At 42.3% G+C, this 15,624-nt stretch overlaps 1 protein-coding gene across 5 annotated transcripts in view; it reads left to right on the top strand.

Moving 5' to 3' along the window:
- Positions 1-15,624, top strand: part of SEMA6A (semaphorin 6A) — a 133,241-nt gene that overhangs the window by 78,017 nt on the left and 39,600 nt on the right. For all 5 annotated transcript variants that reach the window (XM_084629063.1, XM_084629065.1, XM_084629064.1 and 2 more), the window contains exons 7-12: positions 1,650-1,740; positions 4,844-4,963; positions 6,125-6,213; positions 7,084-7,301; positions 11,612-11,743; positions 15,157-15,312. In XM_084629063.1, coding sequence (XP_084485189.1) covers positions 1,650-1,740; positions 4,844-4,963; positions 6,125-6,213; positions 7,084-7,301; positions 11,612-11,743; positions 15,157-15,312 — 806 coding nt within the window. The remainder of the gene's footprint in view (positions 1-1,649; positions 1,741-4,843; positions 4,964-6,124; positions 6,214-7,083; positions 7,302-11,611; positions 11,744-15,156; positions 15,313-15,624) is intronic.

The following is a 15,624-nucleotide window of genomic DNA, read 5'->3' as shown; positions in this document are numbered from 1 at the left end:
CTGGCGGGGGGAGGTAATAGTGTTCACGTCCCAGAATCAGGCTCCACAGAATTAAAACTGACAAGTTCAATATCTTGTAGGGAACCTCAGGGTGAATGGCAAAGACACACACTGAGGATAAAGCAAAGCCTTAGCTAGCTTTATTAAAACAATCAGTAAAGACAAAAAAGCTCCAAACCACATAAACAAATAGCTGTAATACAGTATTAGGGATATCTTTGGTGTCATTTCCTACATATGCTCACATTCTTTACTCAACCCTTCCTTGGGGTTCTGGGGGTGAGAGACAAAGGACTAGCCCTGTCCTTGGCATGCCAATTGAGTCTGATGGTCCAGAACCTCAACACCCAAAGGTCAGTGGTAGATAACAATGAAGAGCTAAAGGATGGAAATCTAGCCCCCACTACATGGTGGCTTAGCCTGTTATAGGACCTGGGTACGACACAGATATTTACTCTGATGCTCAGCCTTCCATGTCCAAATCCTCATCCTCATAATACTGGGGTGCATTTATCCTATAGGTTAACATATTAATGCCATTTACCTCTTTATCATATACATCACCTGTTGCTCAAGCAAGTTGTTGGTTAGACATCTGCCAACAATTGTATCCTAAAATATCCAGGTCCAGTATCAGTTCAGTGTTCCTGCAGTTGCCTGGTATTATGTACCAACTCCCTCTCTTGAGCAAGCTATTCCCCAGAATCTAGGGTAACTATCAGGCCATTTTATGTATGCTAAGGGTCATAGGCCTATTTTACTTATTCTAACTTACTTATGCCAATGTCTTACAGAATACAGGCCTGTAGGTTCCTTGCATTACTGAAAAGTAAAATAAAAGGCTAAGCTAGCTCTGTGGGCTACACTGCTGAGTAATCTTACCAGCTATAATATATGAGTCTTAAACATGTGGGATCTGCACCTTTCCCTGTAGTTTACTAAAACCCCTTGAACTTCTGCATAAGGTTGAACTGGTTATTTGTATAATTACCTGTACCTGGTGGTGAATTAATTTCCCAGGGGTTACACTTAAGCCTAAGATTTTAGAACTACCACACAGATTAATTCTTGCTTGATGGTAAGAGGGTTGCTATATGACACAGGCTCAATGTATGCAGGAACACCTGGAGAGTGGTCCTTCCAACATGCAAATCAGAAAAGAGAATAGCACAGTTTTGACTACCCCAGATTGTGCACCAGTTTAAGAAGGGGAAAAATGCACACATACAAAATTACCTTCTGCTTTTCTTCTCACTTGTATGGGTTGCAGCCTATTGCTCTGGATAATAGCACTTCTGTTGCATCATTTTGAGGATAACATTTGAATATTTTCCAGAACCACAGACCACATAGCCCATTACAGTTCAACAGGAAACACATGTACAGAGAAATTATCAGCTGAAGACTTTTGTAAAATGTAGTGGGGATAAGAACGAGAAGCTTTAAAGGATGTCTGACTTACTGGATACTCTTTCATAGATTGATTTTATGTAATGCTATAATGTTGCACTGTTCTTAACTCACAGCCCGAACCACTGCTATAAAAAGGAACTTCTTCCCTGCCCTGAAATGTATAGTGTCATAGGTTTTGTCCTGGGTAATAAGTTTCATTTTTTATTCTGAAGAGATTCCATTGTTTTTTTTTTCAGATGGAGACGCTGGAGTTCCTAGGAGATGAGTTCAGTGGCATGGCCAGGTGCCCTTATGATGCAAAACATGCCAATGTTGCACTGTTCGCAGGTAAATAAGGAAAAGTGAAATAACGCATTCCTTCCCTTTTTCCAGGTCCTGCTTGCCTCCCACACAAAATGACACTTTTAGAATGTGAGAGACAAGATGGGTGAGGTAATATCTTTTATTGGACAAACCTCTATTAGTGAGAGAGACAATCTTTCGAGCTTACACAGAGCTCTTCTTCAGGTCTCATTTAAAATGTGGCACAGTAAGTGAATAATGACTTCAAATAGGGGCCACACGGAATCATTAGTGCAGAAAACTTCACAAGCTGCTATATTAATGTCGGTACCGTAATCAACATTGTCTAAAGCCTCAGTTTCCTGATTCATGTTTACTGGGTTCATGGTAAAAGAAGGGAGATAATATAATGCCAGATCAGTGTGAGACAGAAATACTGACCCTATTCTGCTTCTGTGAAAGCCAAGGACAAAACTCATAATGACTTTAGAGGGAGCAGGCTATGGTCCTATATTTGGTTAAAACTAAGGTACCCTTCATAATGAAGGTCAGTTCAGAGATGTTTAAAAATATCTGTGAGTGCACTCCTCTCTGCATCAACAAGAAAAGCAGAAGTGCTGGGTTTTTGTTTTTTTTAACTAGAAACATCTTGACAGATCATTCCCAGCTGTGGCAGAGGAAGGAGAGAAATCTCGTTTTAATGATGATTTATGCTGCATGTAACAGAATACAGTTAACTATTGTTTGTCACAGTAATTTAAAAAGCGAGTGCATATTAATGGTTTTAATTTGGGCCATTCGTTATAAAATGATATTTTGGTACCTTTTATAGATTTCTAATTATATTGTTTCATTTTTGCACTTCTGTTACTTTGAATTCTGGTGACCACATCTCAGGTTTGGCTGTAACGTAGATGGTAAAGTGTGTTGGCAATCTAGGATAACATTACTGCTGTTTTTTGAGCAGGTATCTTGCTATTACATAGAAAATAATGACTAGCTATTTCTTAGAAAACATGTTAGAAATTCACTTGAGAGTGTAGAAGTTCATAAACAGATCAGCGCTATTAAGTGGAGATCATTGCTGTAACCAAAAAGACATAGTACCACCTACAGTGTCTGAACAGACATGCTGTCTTTTACAAAGGAGAGATTCTCTAGCAGGATGCAGCATGCCCTCACTCAGCATAGTATAAATTAATGGTGCCATCTAATTTAAAAGTACCAATGAATTGTTCATTACTTATAGTAAGGACAAAACTAGAGAGATTTTTCTGGATGTTGGGGAGTGACCTTCTTTTTACTGACTTCTCTTTTTTAATCCAAAATAAGTTAAATGCTTCCAGAGGAAGAGGGTTTTAAAGAAACAGCCTCCACTAATATAAGTGTATTATATAAGCAGCTGCTGTATATTAGGCACCATTCCCATGCCATAGGCATGATCACACATTCTTACAGATCACGCATTCTTACAGTACACTCATTTTAGATATGTTCCTAGGAGCAAGATACAGTGCAAGTTATCACAAATTAGTCAGTTGAATAATGAGGTTCTGTGTATCAGGACTATTACCTTTCAGTATAAGAGGTAAAGTTTGTCAAATAAATTGTTACAGAATGGATCAAGTAAATTCGCCCAGCTTTAGTAAAAGCATTCTGTGTTTGATAGGTTATAAAGTCTGATCCCCTGGGAAAAGCTTTTGTAGTAGCCACAGTTTAGGGAGCTAGCCCAGCTGACTTTGATCTGTAGGATGCTCTTATGTGTATATGACTCTTCTTGCAGCTATTGTAGTTAGTGTGTGTGAAGTGTGATTGGTCACAAGACCTACTGGGATGTGGCAGGAAGGAGAGTGATTATATTAATGTTGAGCTCTGACACCCACAGATGAAAAGTTCAGCCTTTTTATTGGTTTTACTGTCTTCTTTTAAAACACTTACTTATTTTCGCCTAAGAAAGTAGACCTATTTTTAAACAGCCAAAATCTGATAGGGGTTGCGTGGTGCAGAAGTAAGATTACTGCCCTGGTAATGAAAAGATTTGATCTGGTTTTTAAACCTTGAAGGGAAATGAAATGCTGTCTGCTGTTAGCTAAAAATAAGCAGAGGTGTAGGCCAAAAGGGTTCAGAAACCTCTGAACAAGAGGGCACCCACTTTATCATATATCCAGCATCGATAAGTTCCAACCTAATACCCATTATAGCTCCCAATGAGGTGGTTGCAGCCCATACCCACTTCATTTAGACACAACTGAGATTTGAGTTACTGGATCTGCATAATGTTCTATTGTTTGTGTTACTGTGAATTATCATGGGTGAAAGACATTTCTTATAACATAAAATAGCCCTATGGTACAATGACCAGATTTTGCAGTTGCTATCAAATTAAACTTTGTCAGTGCTTTCCTTTAACTTGTGATGTTTTGCCTCACTCTCTTGTCCTTGCTGTGCCTTGTTTACAGCACATTCTTAACTTTCCTCCTCTAATGCTCTTTAAGAGGTAAAGGTGCCTAAGCATAGATTAGATATCCAAAAGGATAGGGAACCTTCATCAGTCTCTTCACAGTTATATATTTGCTTTGCCATCCCAAACACTGATGATTTTTGTACTAGAGCTCTTAAAGGAGGGGAGCTTTTTGCACATTAAAGACCAAAAAGGAAGAAATACTAAGTGTCAATTAGCTAACACAACAAAATCAAGGAACAATGCTCTCCAGAAGTACATAGTTTGACAAACTTGTTTAAAAGCCAGCAGTTCTATTGGTCTCCCTCATATCCATTTATTTTGCTGGGTTCTGTGGATAACAACCCCATCTTTTCCAGCCATTGTTCCAGTGACATTAGATTACCTGTGGTGTTGTGGTAGTGGTGTCCACAATGAAGCCGGGCATTCTAGTCCCAATTTATCTAATATAGTAAAACAGAGGACATTTTCTAGGAATGCCCTTTTTCCAGTGCATCTGTCTGAAATTGCCATTTCATTTTTAAAATGAGGAACATTTCAGTTTGCCTGTGACTCCAGTTACCCGCTCAGAATTTTCATTCCAAAGAGATTGAGATGATTTCATTTGTCCCATCTCATTTGATTGATGAAGGAAAATAATTACATTATTTCTCCTCCCTCCCATTTTTTTCTTTCCCACTCCCCAAGAGGGAAAGCTGTATTCTGCCACAGTGACTGACTTCCTTGCAATTGACGCAGTCATTTACCGGAGCCTTGGAGACAGCCCAACCCTGCGGACAGTCAAACATGACTCAAAATGGTTAAAAGGTGAGTACACAAACGAAAAAAAAGGGAGCTGCATCTCTGATGAGAGTCTTGGATTGCTAAGAGACCTCGCTGCAGTTTCATTTCAGCAATGCTTTCTGTCAGAGAGAAGAAACTAAATTACATCTTTTACCTACACTAATTTACTTACCTTCCTTCCCCTTCTTCCCTCCCCTCCTCCTTCCCACTCCCCGTTACTGGATGCTGAAAGAAACTTCAAGTACCACCACAGTCAAATACATTACATCCAACTTTCCAAGCCTGAATCTTTCTATTGTGTAAAAAAGATGTAATTTTCAGGATTGGGATAGGAGACAAATGTTCTTGGGCTGTGCCTGAAACAACTCCTTTCCTAGGAGTGTGGTAGGTAACAATCAGGGTTTTATGTGATACAGAGAATTTGTTCTGCAACATTATGATTCATCAATATAAATAAAATTCTGGGGATATTACACAAAGCCTTCAATTTGTAGTTTGTAGGTGCTGTATTGCTTTGCTGCTGAATTAGGCAATTTCTAAATACCTGCGTTGTTAAGAAAGTTACTGCTTACCCTCACAAATGCATCATGAATGGCAGTGAGACAGTGAGCCAAGCTCAGGTATAAGGGCTTGGCTTGTATGCAAAAATGCTGAAACATAATGGGGTTGAGGGAAGAAACCATTAGCCCAGTGTGTGTGTGTGTGTTAATACCAGGTACCCATGGAGCTAGTCTATATATGCTACTGTCATCGCTAAGTCTAGGGAACAGCAAATTGCATGGTTTGCTATTCTCTCCATGCGTGAGGTTTTGGCCATAAGGATCTACCCTTGTACCAGCTACCAATGCCCATATTTGAAAGTGTCACTATCTTCACCTTTCCTAATTCTCCTGCAGAAATCCACAGTGGGGATCATTTCAGTGGCATGCATGCAAGTGTGTAATTTCCTTGCATTGGTTCTCCACAGCGTTGCCTTCAGCCACTGCAGCCATCCAACATGCATTGTTTCCCATCTGATAAGCCATGGTCTGGGTGAAAGGGCTGAAAATTAAGCTCCGCCCTCCCCTCCAAAAAAATTTGTCTCTTTGGGTATGCAATGATATGTTTTGCTCTTATCTGGCCCTTTGATTCATTTTTATTTTATATATGGTGTACACATAGACAGAATGTGTTGTCTGTTTACAGAGCCATACTTTGTCCAGGCAGTAGATTATGGTGACTACATCTACTTCTTCTTTCGGGAAATAGCAGTGGAGTACAACAGTATGGGAAAGGTAAGAGAATTGCCTTGGATTCTTTTGTAATATTCAGAAAAAACTGCTCTCGGACCAGTGCTGTTAGGAATGACCTTGAAATGAGAACCATAAATCACAATGACAAGGTCATTGTTTTGAGAGGATCCTGCTGCTCGAGCCAAAAGGTTGGTTGCAGTGAAACATTGCACTGTCTGGATAGACAACGTGATGGTGGCAATATATACTGGAAGCTCTTTTATTTTCCTAACTCTGCAAAGTAAATGACAAATTCATTGTATCAGGTAATAGTTAAAATTTTTACTTGAAAGAGGCAGCTGTACTTAGGAGATGAGAGTCAGGAGCACAAAGTAAACAAGGCAGGAATTTTGTTCTTTGCCTTATTGTAAAGAACAATTGAACACTTTCTGATTAACATTTTTTGATATTTCCACAATAGACTTCCTACTAAGCAGATAGAAAAGCTGACCAGGGTCACAAAGGTGCAGGGTATGAATACAAGCCCAGCGAGGTTTGCATAGTTTTGAATACTGAAGATACAAAACCCAGAGGCTGGCAGCGTGGGTTGCAGGGATTGTGCATATAAAGTGCTTTTGTTTGGGGAAATAGAAAGCTAAGCAGTCTGTATGGAAATGAGGTTATATGTGCTGAGAACTGATCTCCTGGAGGATTTATGGCTGGGTATTAAATGCCACAGCCTTATCTTTTATAGCACACTCTTCCAAAGCTGAATTTTCCTCTGTTTGTTATTTATCACAGATTATGGAAACATGGGATTAAATTAAGCACCTCGCTGTGTCATTTTTATTATTTTTTTAAGGCAGACTTCCAATAAAGTTTCTCTGATCAAAGAAATATTTCATTTTCTCTATTTTCTTTCCTTTGCTGCAGGTAGTTTTCCCAAGAGTGGCTCAGGTTTGCAAGAATGACATGGGAGGATCTCAGAGAGTTCTGGAAAAACAGTGGACTTCCTTTCTCAAGGCTCGCCTGAACTGCTCAGTTCCTGGCGATTCACACTTCTACTTTAACATACTGCAGGCAGTTACGGATGTTATCCATATCAATGGCCATAATATTGTCTTGGCAACCTTCTCCACCCCTTATAACAGGTAACCCCAATGCAGCAGTCTTTTGGCTTGTGCTTAATATGTACCATGTGTTTTGCCTTTTCATTGCAGTTTCTACTTACACTTTAAAACTACAAGAAGCAGTAGCTATTAAAATATAATTTTTATTTAGCATGCACATATGGGCACTCATTTTTCCAATTTTAAATACATTAGTACTGTTTATTACATTATATGATGCTTGAGATAAGTTTTAAATCATGTGCTACATGGGCACATACATTAAGCTCATTGTCCTTTATGCTGGAATAATTTTACATAGGGGACAGGAAACTCTGCAATGTCCAACTAGCAGAGTTTCCTACTCGTTCTTCTATTGGCAGAGTGTGGTTTGCCCCTCCCAGATCCCTAGAAGAAGCCCTGGGTTCTTCAAGATCCATATAGATGTCCCTTGCCTCCACCCTGCCACCATACCCCACCAACTCCTGCTAGCCCCTGGCAGTCTGTCTTCTGGAACAGCTGTTCTCTTAAGGTCTCCACCTGGCCGTCCATACACTCACAGAAAAGGGCTCCAAAGTGTGGACAGGATAGTAGTGGAAGTTAACAGAGCCTCATCTTGTGTTAATTGCTGTAGCTCTCACCATGAGTTTGTAGGGGAGAAACTGGAAAACTCCAGATCCAGCTTGCCACCTTCCTGTCCCTTCTAAGCCAATGGAGCTGTAACCACATGATGCTCCGTTAAAGGGGATTCTGAGAGGAAAGCATCGGGCATGCCAAGTGAGAGGAACTCTCCCATTTCATGGGTGCAGGATCGCCTCTGTGCATAGACATGTCTTCCTGTGTGTTTGTACAGAACCTAGCACAATAGAGGCCTGTGCTTGGTAATGGCACTGTCACAACACAAACAATAAATAATAACGGGACCGTTGTTCTAACACCTGCATTTTATAGCTCAGCATATAAAGGCTTTCCATGGCATCTGTTTAGAATTTGCTACCAGCGTATATTATAACATGCTGCTCGGTGAGTTATTAAAACATGTAACTGCATCTAATTACTGAGGTCTCAGGAAAAGTTAAAAAATGTTCTAATTAAAGAAAAATTCCTGCAGGGCCCCAGAGGATCTGTTTCTTTTTCCCTGTTCTATATGACAAGAGACACTGGGGCTGCAACATTAACTTTATTGCTGGAGTTTATCTGCTCTTGCCGTACATTTCCCACCTAGAGTAAAAGGGTGACCCCTCTTAGGTCAATGACAAAACTCCCACTGATTTCAAATGGGAGCAAGATCAGGCCTCCAGTGTATAATTACTACTTCTGACAACAAAATTAGAGTAGCTGCTGTGGAATGACATGACTTCAAATAAAAACTAAGCAACAGAAGCAGGTGATTTTGTTTCCATGCAAATCAACTAAATAAAATAATAATAAAAAATCAAAAGCGTGCACCAGTAAGTGGGCTGTATCATCAGAATTGTCTCTAAACTGAAAGTTTTCCAGTGTTTTCCATGTTGTGCTGTTAGTAATCATTAAGGTATCTACTACTGCAACCGTCAGCCCTGAAACTCACTTCCTCGCAGCCGAAGAACAGAGCCCTGCCACCCTGCAGAGCAGACGCCCCTAGCCCAGGGGTAGGCAAACTTTTTGGCCCGAGGGCCACATCGGGGTTGTGAAACTGTATGGAAGGTCAGGTTGTGCCTCCCCAAACACCCTGGCCCCCACCCCCTTTCGACCCCCTTGCACTTCCCGACCCCGACTGCCCCCCTCAGAACCTCAGAACCATCCAACCCCTGCTCCTCCTTGTCCCCTGACTGCCCCCTCCCGAGACCCCCACCAACTGCCCCCCAGGACTCCACCCCCATCCAACCCTCCTTGCTCCCTGCCTCCTGACTGCCCCAACCCTATCCACCCCCTAACAGGCCCCCGGGACTCCCACGCCTCTCCAACCCCCCCACCCATTCCCTGTCCCATGACCGCCCTGCCCCATCCCCTGCCCCATCCAACCCCTCCTGCTCCTTGTTCCCTGACTGCCCCCTCCCAGGACCCCCCGCCCCTAATCAACCCCCCCTGCTCCCTATCCCCTGACTGCCCCCTGGGACCCCCTGCCCCTTATCCAACCCTCCCCGCCCCCTTACCATGTCGCTCAGAGCAGCAGGAGCTCACAACCCCACCTCCTGGCCGGAGCCAGCCACACCGCTGCACAGAAGCTGTTGGGGAGGGGAGGGGCCGGGGGGCTAGCCTCCCTAGCCAGGAGCTCCAGGGCCAGGCAGGACGGTCCCGCGGGCTGGATGTGGCCCACAGGCCGTAGTTTGTCCACCTCTACCCTAGCCCCACTACCCTGCTGCAGGGCAAAAGCCCTGAAACTCCCGTTCCCCACCAGCCCCGCAGCTGAAGGCCAGAGTCCAAAGCCCCTCCCCTCCACTGGGCCCTGGAGATTTTATAGCATGTTGGGGAGGTTTGGTGGGCTCTGGGAAATAATCTATGAGAATATAATACTTGGAAACCATCATATAATATGTGAAGTATTATTCCTGTGGGCAAAGTCTTTTTTGCAGGGGATGGGAGGATGTACATTGCAGCTGGAAACACTGCAACATCAGGTCGATGCGTGGAGTGGCTAAAGCTAATTTCTTATCCAGTGAGCAGGGCCTTGTAAAATATCTTTGTTCACAGGAACTAGAAGGGGCTAGTAGGAAGGGAGTCCTCACTCCCTGCGAGAAGTAGGGAATGGGTCTGGGTCCAGCTGTTACTGGGTCATGGGGAATATTGGATATGGCTTGCTATTCCCCCACTGTGCTAGTAGGTGGCTAAGTGGATGCACCTGCTGCGATCCTCAATAGCCAGACCTTTGGCCTGCCCATATCCGCCTCCACAGGGATCTCTTCAGTATGCCGGGAGTGTGGAGTTGAACTCTGCCGGTGCTTTTGTTCTCCATACCAAACCTCCCACTGTTAAATTGCTTTTGGCCCTTCATTAGGGGCTTAATCCTTTAAAGTGCTGAATTCCTCCATCTCCAATGGGACTTCACTGGGACTTGAAGATGCTCAGCACATGCAGGAATTGCTCTTCATCTTTCAGGATTGAGCCCTAGATACTTAGGACACCCTCAGTTAGACTCTCAGGACCAAATTCACCCTGGTGTAGCTACATCAAAGCTACAACAAGATGAACTTGGCTCTCTCTCTCTTTAAAACATTTCAGACCGTAGACTCACATTAGCAACCTTTCACTAGATCTCCTTCCAGGAGACAGCCCACCCTTTGGAGAGCTAACCACCTACCTCCCTTTGTTTCAAACAGGGCTAGTGAGGTTTCCCTGTTTCTGTTTCATTTGCTTGCCCTCTGGATGTTGCATTTTGAAATTAAAATGACAAACTCTCATTAATATTTATAAAACTATTTTATAATAATTTACGTTCCCTTCTAAGTCTTGTTGTATCCCTCCCATAGTTTTGTTCCCACTTTCAAAGGCCAAAGTCCACTAGCCAAAAGCCTGATTACAAATCTTGGCCAGCTGGTGCTCTGATCAAAATCAAGCAGCGGAAGTCAGACACAAATGCAAGAGTTCATGTGTAAACAATAAAGGTAGATAAATGAATAATTCATAACTTAAAGTCACAGACCAAGGGAAACCTCTAAGCCCTTCCAATAGTGTTTATATAAGAATGTAATTATATTTAGACATGGTTACTATCCGGTTACATGCAAATAATCAACGTCCTAATTGAAATTTTTAGTGGCTGTAAGCAACACTGTGTTTGTTTCTGCAAACTCTTTACAGTTGATTGAGTTAACTGTGTATAGGAAGTCAGTTAGAAATGTACGGGAAAACCTGATGGAGATCTGAACCTGAAAGGCTGGTGTGATACTGTTCAACTCTTAGTCTTAATGGGGTCCTTCAGCAAAGAGATGCATCAGCTCCAACTTCTGAATTATCTCTAGATTGTATTTTTGGGGCACAGCAGGGGCTGTGAGAATCAGTACTGAGAGTGTATTATGAATTACAGGAAATTGAATTTCCAAGTACTGGGCACTAAATGAATCGCCTGTTACTCTTCATATATCACCAGTGGCAAGCAGAGTTTTCCAGATTCTTTTCCCTCTGCAAGATTACTGAAATTCGTTCTTTCTTTAGGGACTTTTGAAAAAAGTTGTGCTGACAGGGACTGACTACCCATTGGTACATTTCAAACTTTTGCATGGGGCAGCCTTTTACTGTCAATACCCGGAGGTTAGAAAGTTCAGGACTGAGTAGCCTGTGACAGGAAGACTTCTATGCAGCATGTTTTTCAGTCAAAATGTTATGCATAACTGCATAATGAGTAACAATTTCTGGGAAATGTCACGTTGCAGCATCCCTGGCTCTGCAGTCTGTGCCTATGACATGCTTGACATTGCCAATGTATTTACTGGGAGATTCAAAGAACAAAAGTCTCCAGATTCTACATGGACACCAGTTCCTGATGAGCGAGTGCCCAAACCCAGGTATGCGTTCATATGCTGTGTAGTAATGGTTTGTGTCTTCGTGTACGCAATACAATCTGTTTGACAATTTGAGCAGCAATGTGAGGTACAGATGTAATGGGAAATCCATATTTTAACTGAAATAAGAATTCAGCCTGATTCTGATCTAAGTTGTTGTGGTGTAAATCAGGAGTAGTCCATTGAAATCACCTTTAATACAGGATAAGTCAGATCAGGATCATACCCATTAGATCGAAATCAGGGGTTGCTTAAGACGGTATAAATTACACATTGTCAGGAAACGACTGGCACCAATTTGCCATTCAGTGGGTAACATAACAAATATAACTGATGTGCCAAGTAGGAGGAAATAAGGGGAAAGAAGGAAAAGGAACTAACTATAGGGAGTAAGATAAAAAAGAGGATCTGCTTTATCTAATACCACCTATTACTTGCTTCCCCTAAGTCCACTTCCTTTCCACTCCTTTTGGCGTGTTCATTGCACTCATTTTGTATGCACACTGAATACCAGTTCAGTGCAAGTTACACTACCTTGCCACCTACATCCATTTGTTGACTCACTCACACTCAGGGCCAGATTCCACTTAATGGTATACTGGTGTAAATCTGGAATAATTCCATTTATGTCAATAGAGTTATACCACTGTAACCATTAGTAGAATCTGGCTCCAAATCCATCATTTAATTTGGTCCAAAAGACTTCCATGGGGGTTGCACCCGGTTACACCAAGTCTGAATTTGGCCCATTATGTTTTAGAGACTTACTGAACCTAGCAGTTCAATTCCTTCATTAGGCCTGAGGTTATCTATCTTCAACTTTATTTGTAAGTTGTTCCCTGGACAGGAACTTTGAAATGCCCATGGAACATCATGTATATGTTATGTCTACTCTCCTGGGGACAGCCCCAGGGAACCCCTGAGCAGCGGGAGGGCCCCTGGAATCTCGGAGCAGGGATGGCTGGGGGCAGTCAGCCCCTGCGGCCAGTTCAGGGGCTAGCCACAGGCAGGCCCCCACAGCAGCGGTGTCCTGGGCGCCCCCCCCCCCCCGAGAGCAGCAGCGCCCAGAGCCCCAGGAGCTAAGTTTTAGTCGGGTATTTATATAGTAAAAGTCGTGGCCTTTTTTTGTGTGGATTTTTTGTTTAATGACCGTGACTTGTCCATGACTTTTACTAAAAATTCCCGTGACTAAATCTTAGCCTTACTCATGCCTACAGTACTGGGTGTCACAGTTCAGGGCAACTACACCTGTATTCCTTTCTATGGCACAGCAAGGACACCCAGTCTCAGGCTTCTAGCTCCCTAGAAGTTACCGCTCTTGGGTGGAGCCAAGTATCTCCCTCTCTCCTGACCAGGGTATTTCTAGGCTGCCCAGTTCCAGGATTATACTGTGATTTTCCCAGCAAAACACAGTCCGCCTAAACAGGCCTGCTTGCGTCTCCTCTCGGAGACAGCACACAATGTAATTGCCAACAGTTATGAGTGATCACCCAGTACTTCCTATGCAGGCTTACTTTATTTGTAAGGAAAAAGCACTACAGAGAAAACGTTAAAACATAAAAGAATCTACACTCATGCTAGTAAGCTTACCATGGTTCACCCCAACCTTCGTATCTTCACCCAAGAGGTTTCCTTGAGGTTTTCTTGCAGATGTGGTTGCCCCATCTCAACAAAGATATATTGGCCTTGGAAAAGGTTCAGAAAAGGGCAACAAAAGTGACTGGGGTATGGAACAGCTTCCATATGAGGAGAGATTAATAAGACTGGGACTTTTCAGCTTGGAAAAGAGACAACTTAGGAGAGATATGATAGAGGTCTATAAAATCATGGCTAGTGTGGAAAAAGTAAATAAGGAAGTATTTACTCCTTCTCATAACACAAGAACTAGAGGTCACCAAATGTAATTAATAGGCAGCAGGTTTAAAACAAACAAAAGGAAGTATTTCTTCACACAACGCACAGTCAGTTTGTGGAACTCTTTGCCAGAAGATGTTGTAAAGGCCAAGACTATAACAGGGTTCAAAAAAGAGCTAGATAAATTCATGGAGGATAGGTCCATCAATGGCTATTAGCCAGGATGGGCAGGGATGGTGTCCTAGCCTCTGTTTGCCAGAAGCTGGGAATGAGCGACAGGGGATGGATCATTTGATGATTACCTGTTCTGTTTATTGCTTCTGAAGCACCTGGCATTAGTCCCGGTCAGAAGACAGGATGCTGGGCTAGATGGACATTTGGTCTGACCCAGTACGGCCGTTCTTATGCTTAAGTTGATTACAGTTTCAGCTCAGAACAAGCATAGTCATGAAAAGTTTAGTCAGTCCTTTATACAGAGGTCTTTGATCTGGGGTGTCCAGGAGTAGCTAATTAGGAGACAATGAGTCTTTCTCCATAGCTGCCAATGTTCTCCCAACTACCTATTAGGAAACCCACTTCACACATGTTTCAGAGTAACAGCCGTGTTAGTCTGTATTCGCAAAAAGAAAAGGAGTACTTGTGGCACCTTAGAGACTAACCAATTTATTTGAGCATAAGCTTTCGTGAGCTACAGCTCACTTCATTGGATGCAACTTCACACATATTCTCCCAAACAGTTATTTGAAGTTCCTAACATTTACATTAGTCAAGTCCCTAGAAAAGTTACATACAATCCCACAGTAACATGTAAACAGTTGCAATTGTAATACAATGGACCCAAAGATATTAAATCTACTTCGAAAAGGTTTAACTTAATTCACTGAAGTTTATCTTTATTCAGTGAGGTTTGTTCAGGATATTGCAGAATACTGTCATTCTGCCACACTGGAGTTCTCATGCTTGTCAGAAACAAAGTGTTCACACTGATGCTGGGTTCCCCCACCCCCACTGGACTGTATTTTGAACATTTTATTTCACACTGTAAAAAACCAACTATCCCCTTGTAAATTAAATAGAGTGCACTTATTCCATGAGAAAGTGCCACAGTAATGGGGCCAGTTAAAACCGGGAGAGTGCCTTATCCATGAACAGTATCTTGCCAAATAAGTCTGTACATTTATTAGACTCCATGTGGGTGGATGGACTGCAGACTCGTGTGAAATTCTGTGGCTTACGTTGTGCAGGAGGTCAGACTAGATGATCATAATGGTCCCTTCTGACCTTAGTATCTATGAATCTATTTAAAACTTCATGATCTTCTTTTTTGGATGGCAATAAATCAAAGTATTCCTAAGATAGGCAGAACAGAGTCCTGGACTCCCACTAAGGTCTCAGCAGGCCCAAAGGAAATCTAACAGTACTTCATTTGGTGGCATTCTGAATTGTTCAACACAGAATCTTTGGCACATTCTTGCCTAGTGCCAGATGCTTAGAAAAGCAATTCACTTAGAAAATTTGCCCTCAGGCACTAAATAAGTACTTTCACCCCTTTTTTTATTTAGGCCAGGTTGCTGTGCTGGCTCTGTGTCATTAGAAAAGTACATAACCTCCAATGAGTTCCCAGACGATACTCTAAATTTCATCAAAACACATCCTCTCATGGATGAGGCTGTTCCTTCAATTGTCAGCAGGCCCTGGTTCCTGAGGACGATGGTCAGGTAAATAACTAACTTTCCTAACCCTCTTAACATGCTGTCAGGATGTGTTAATGAACTATGCTTAGAATACTTTGAAATTCTAATAACCATTTCTGCTGTGCTGGGCATGAATCCAGCAATGAATTATGACAGTACTGAGTAGAGGCCACAGAACACCCAGAGCAGCTTTCAAGACTGGAAATGATTTCAGTCTTTTCCAACCATGCTGCACTGAAACCAGATTTCAAAGGGAATGTGGAGCAGGGAACATTGCCCTGCATATTAGCTTATGGGTCAGTATTTGAAACAGCTCTGTAGAAAACTTTGGGTAAA

The sequence above is a fragment of the Lepidochelys olivacea genome, assembly GCF_965140295.1.
Source record: "Lepidochelys olivacea isolate rLepOli2 genome assembly, chromosome: 5".
Classification (NCBI taxonomy): domain Eukaryota; kingdom Metazoa; phylum Chordata; order Testudines; family Cheloniidae; genus Lepidochelys; species Lepidochelys olivacea.
The sequence above is the reverse complement of the archived record's forward strand: the minus strand, read 5'-3'. Positions and strand labels throughout refer to the sequence as shown.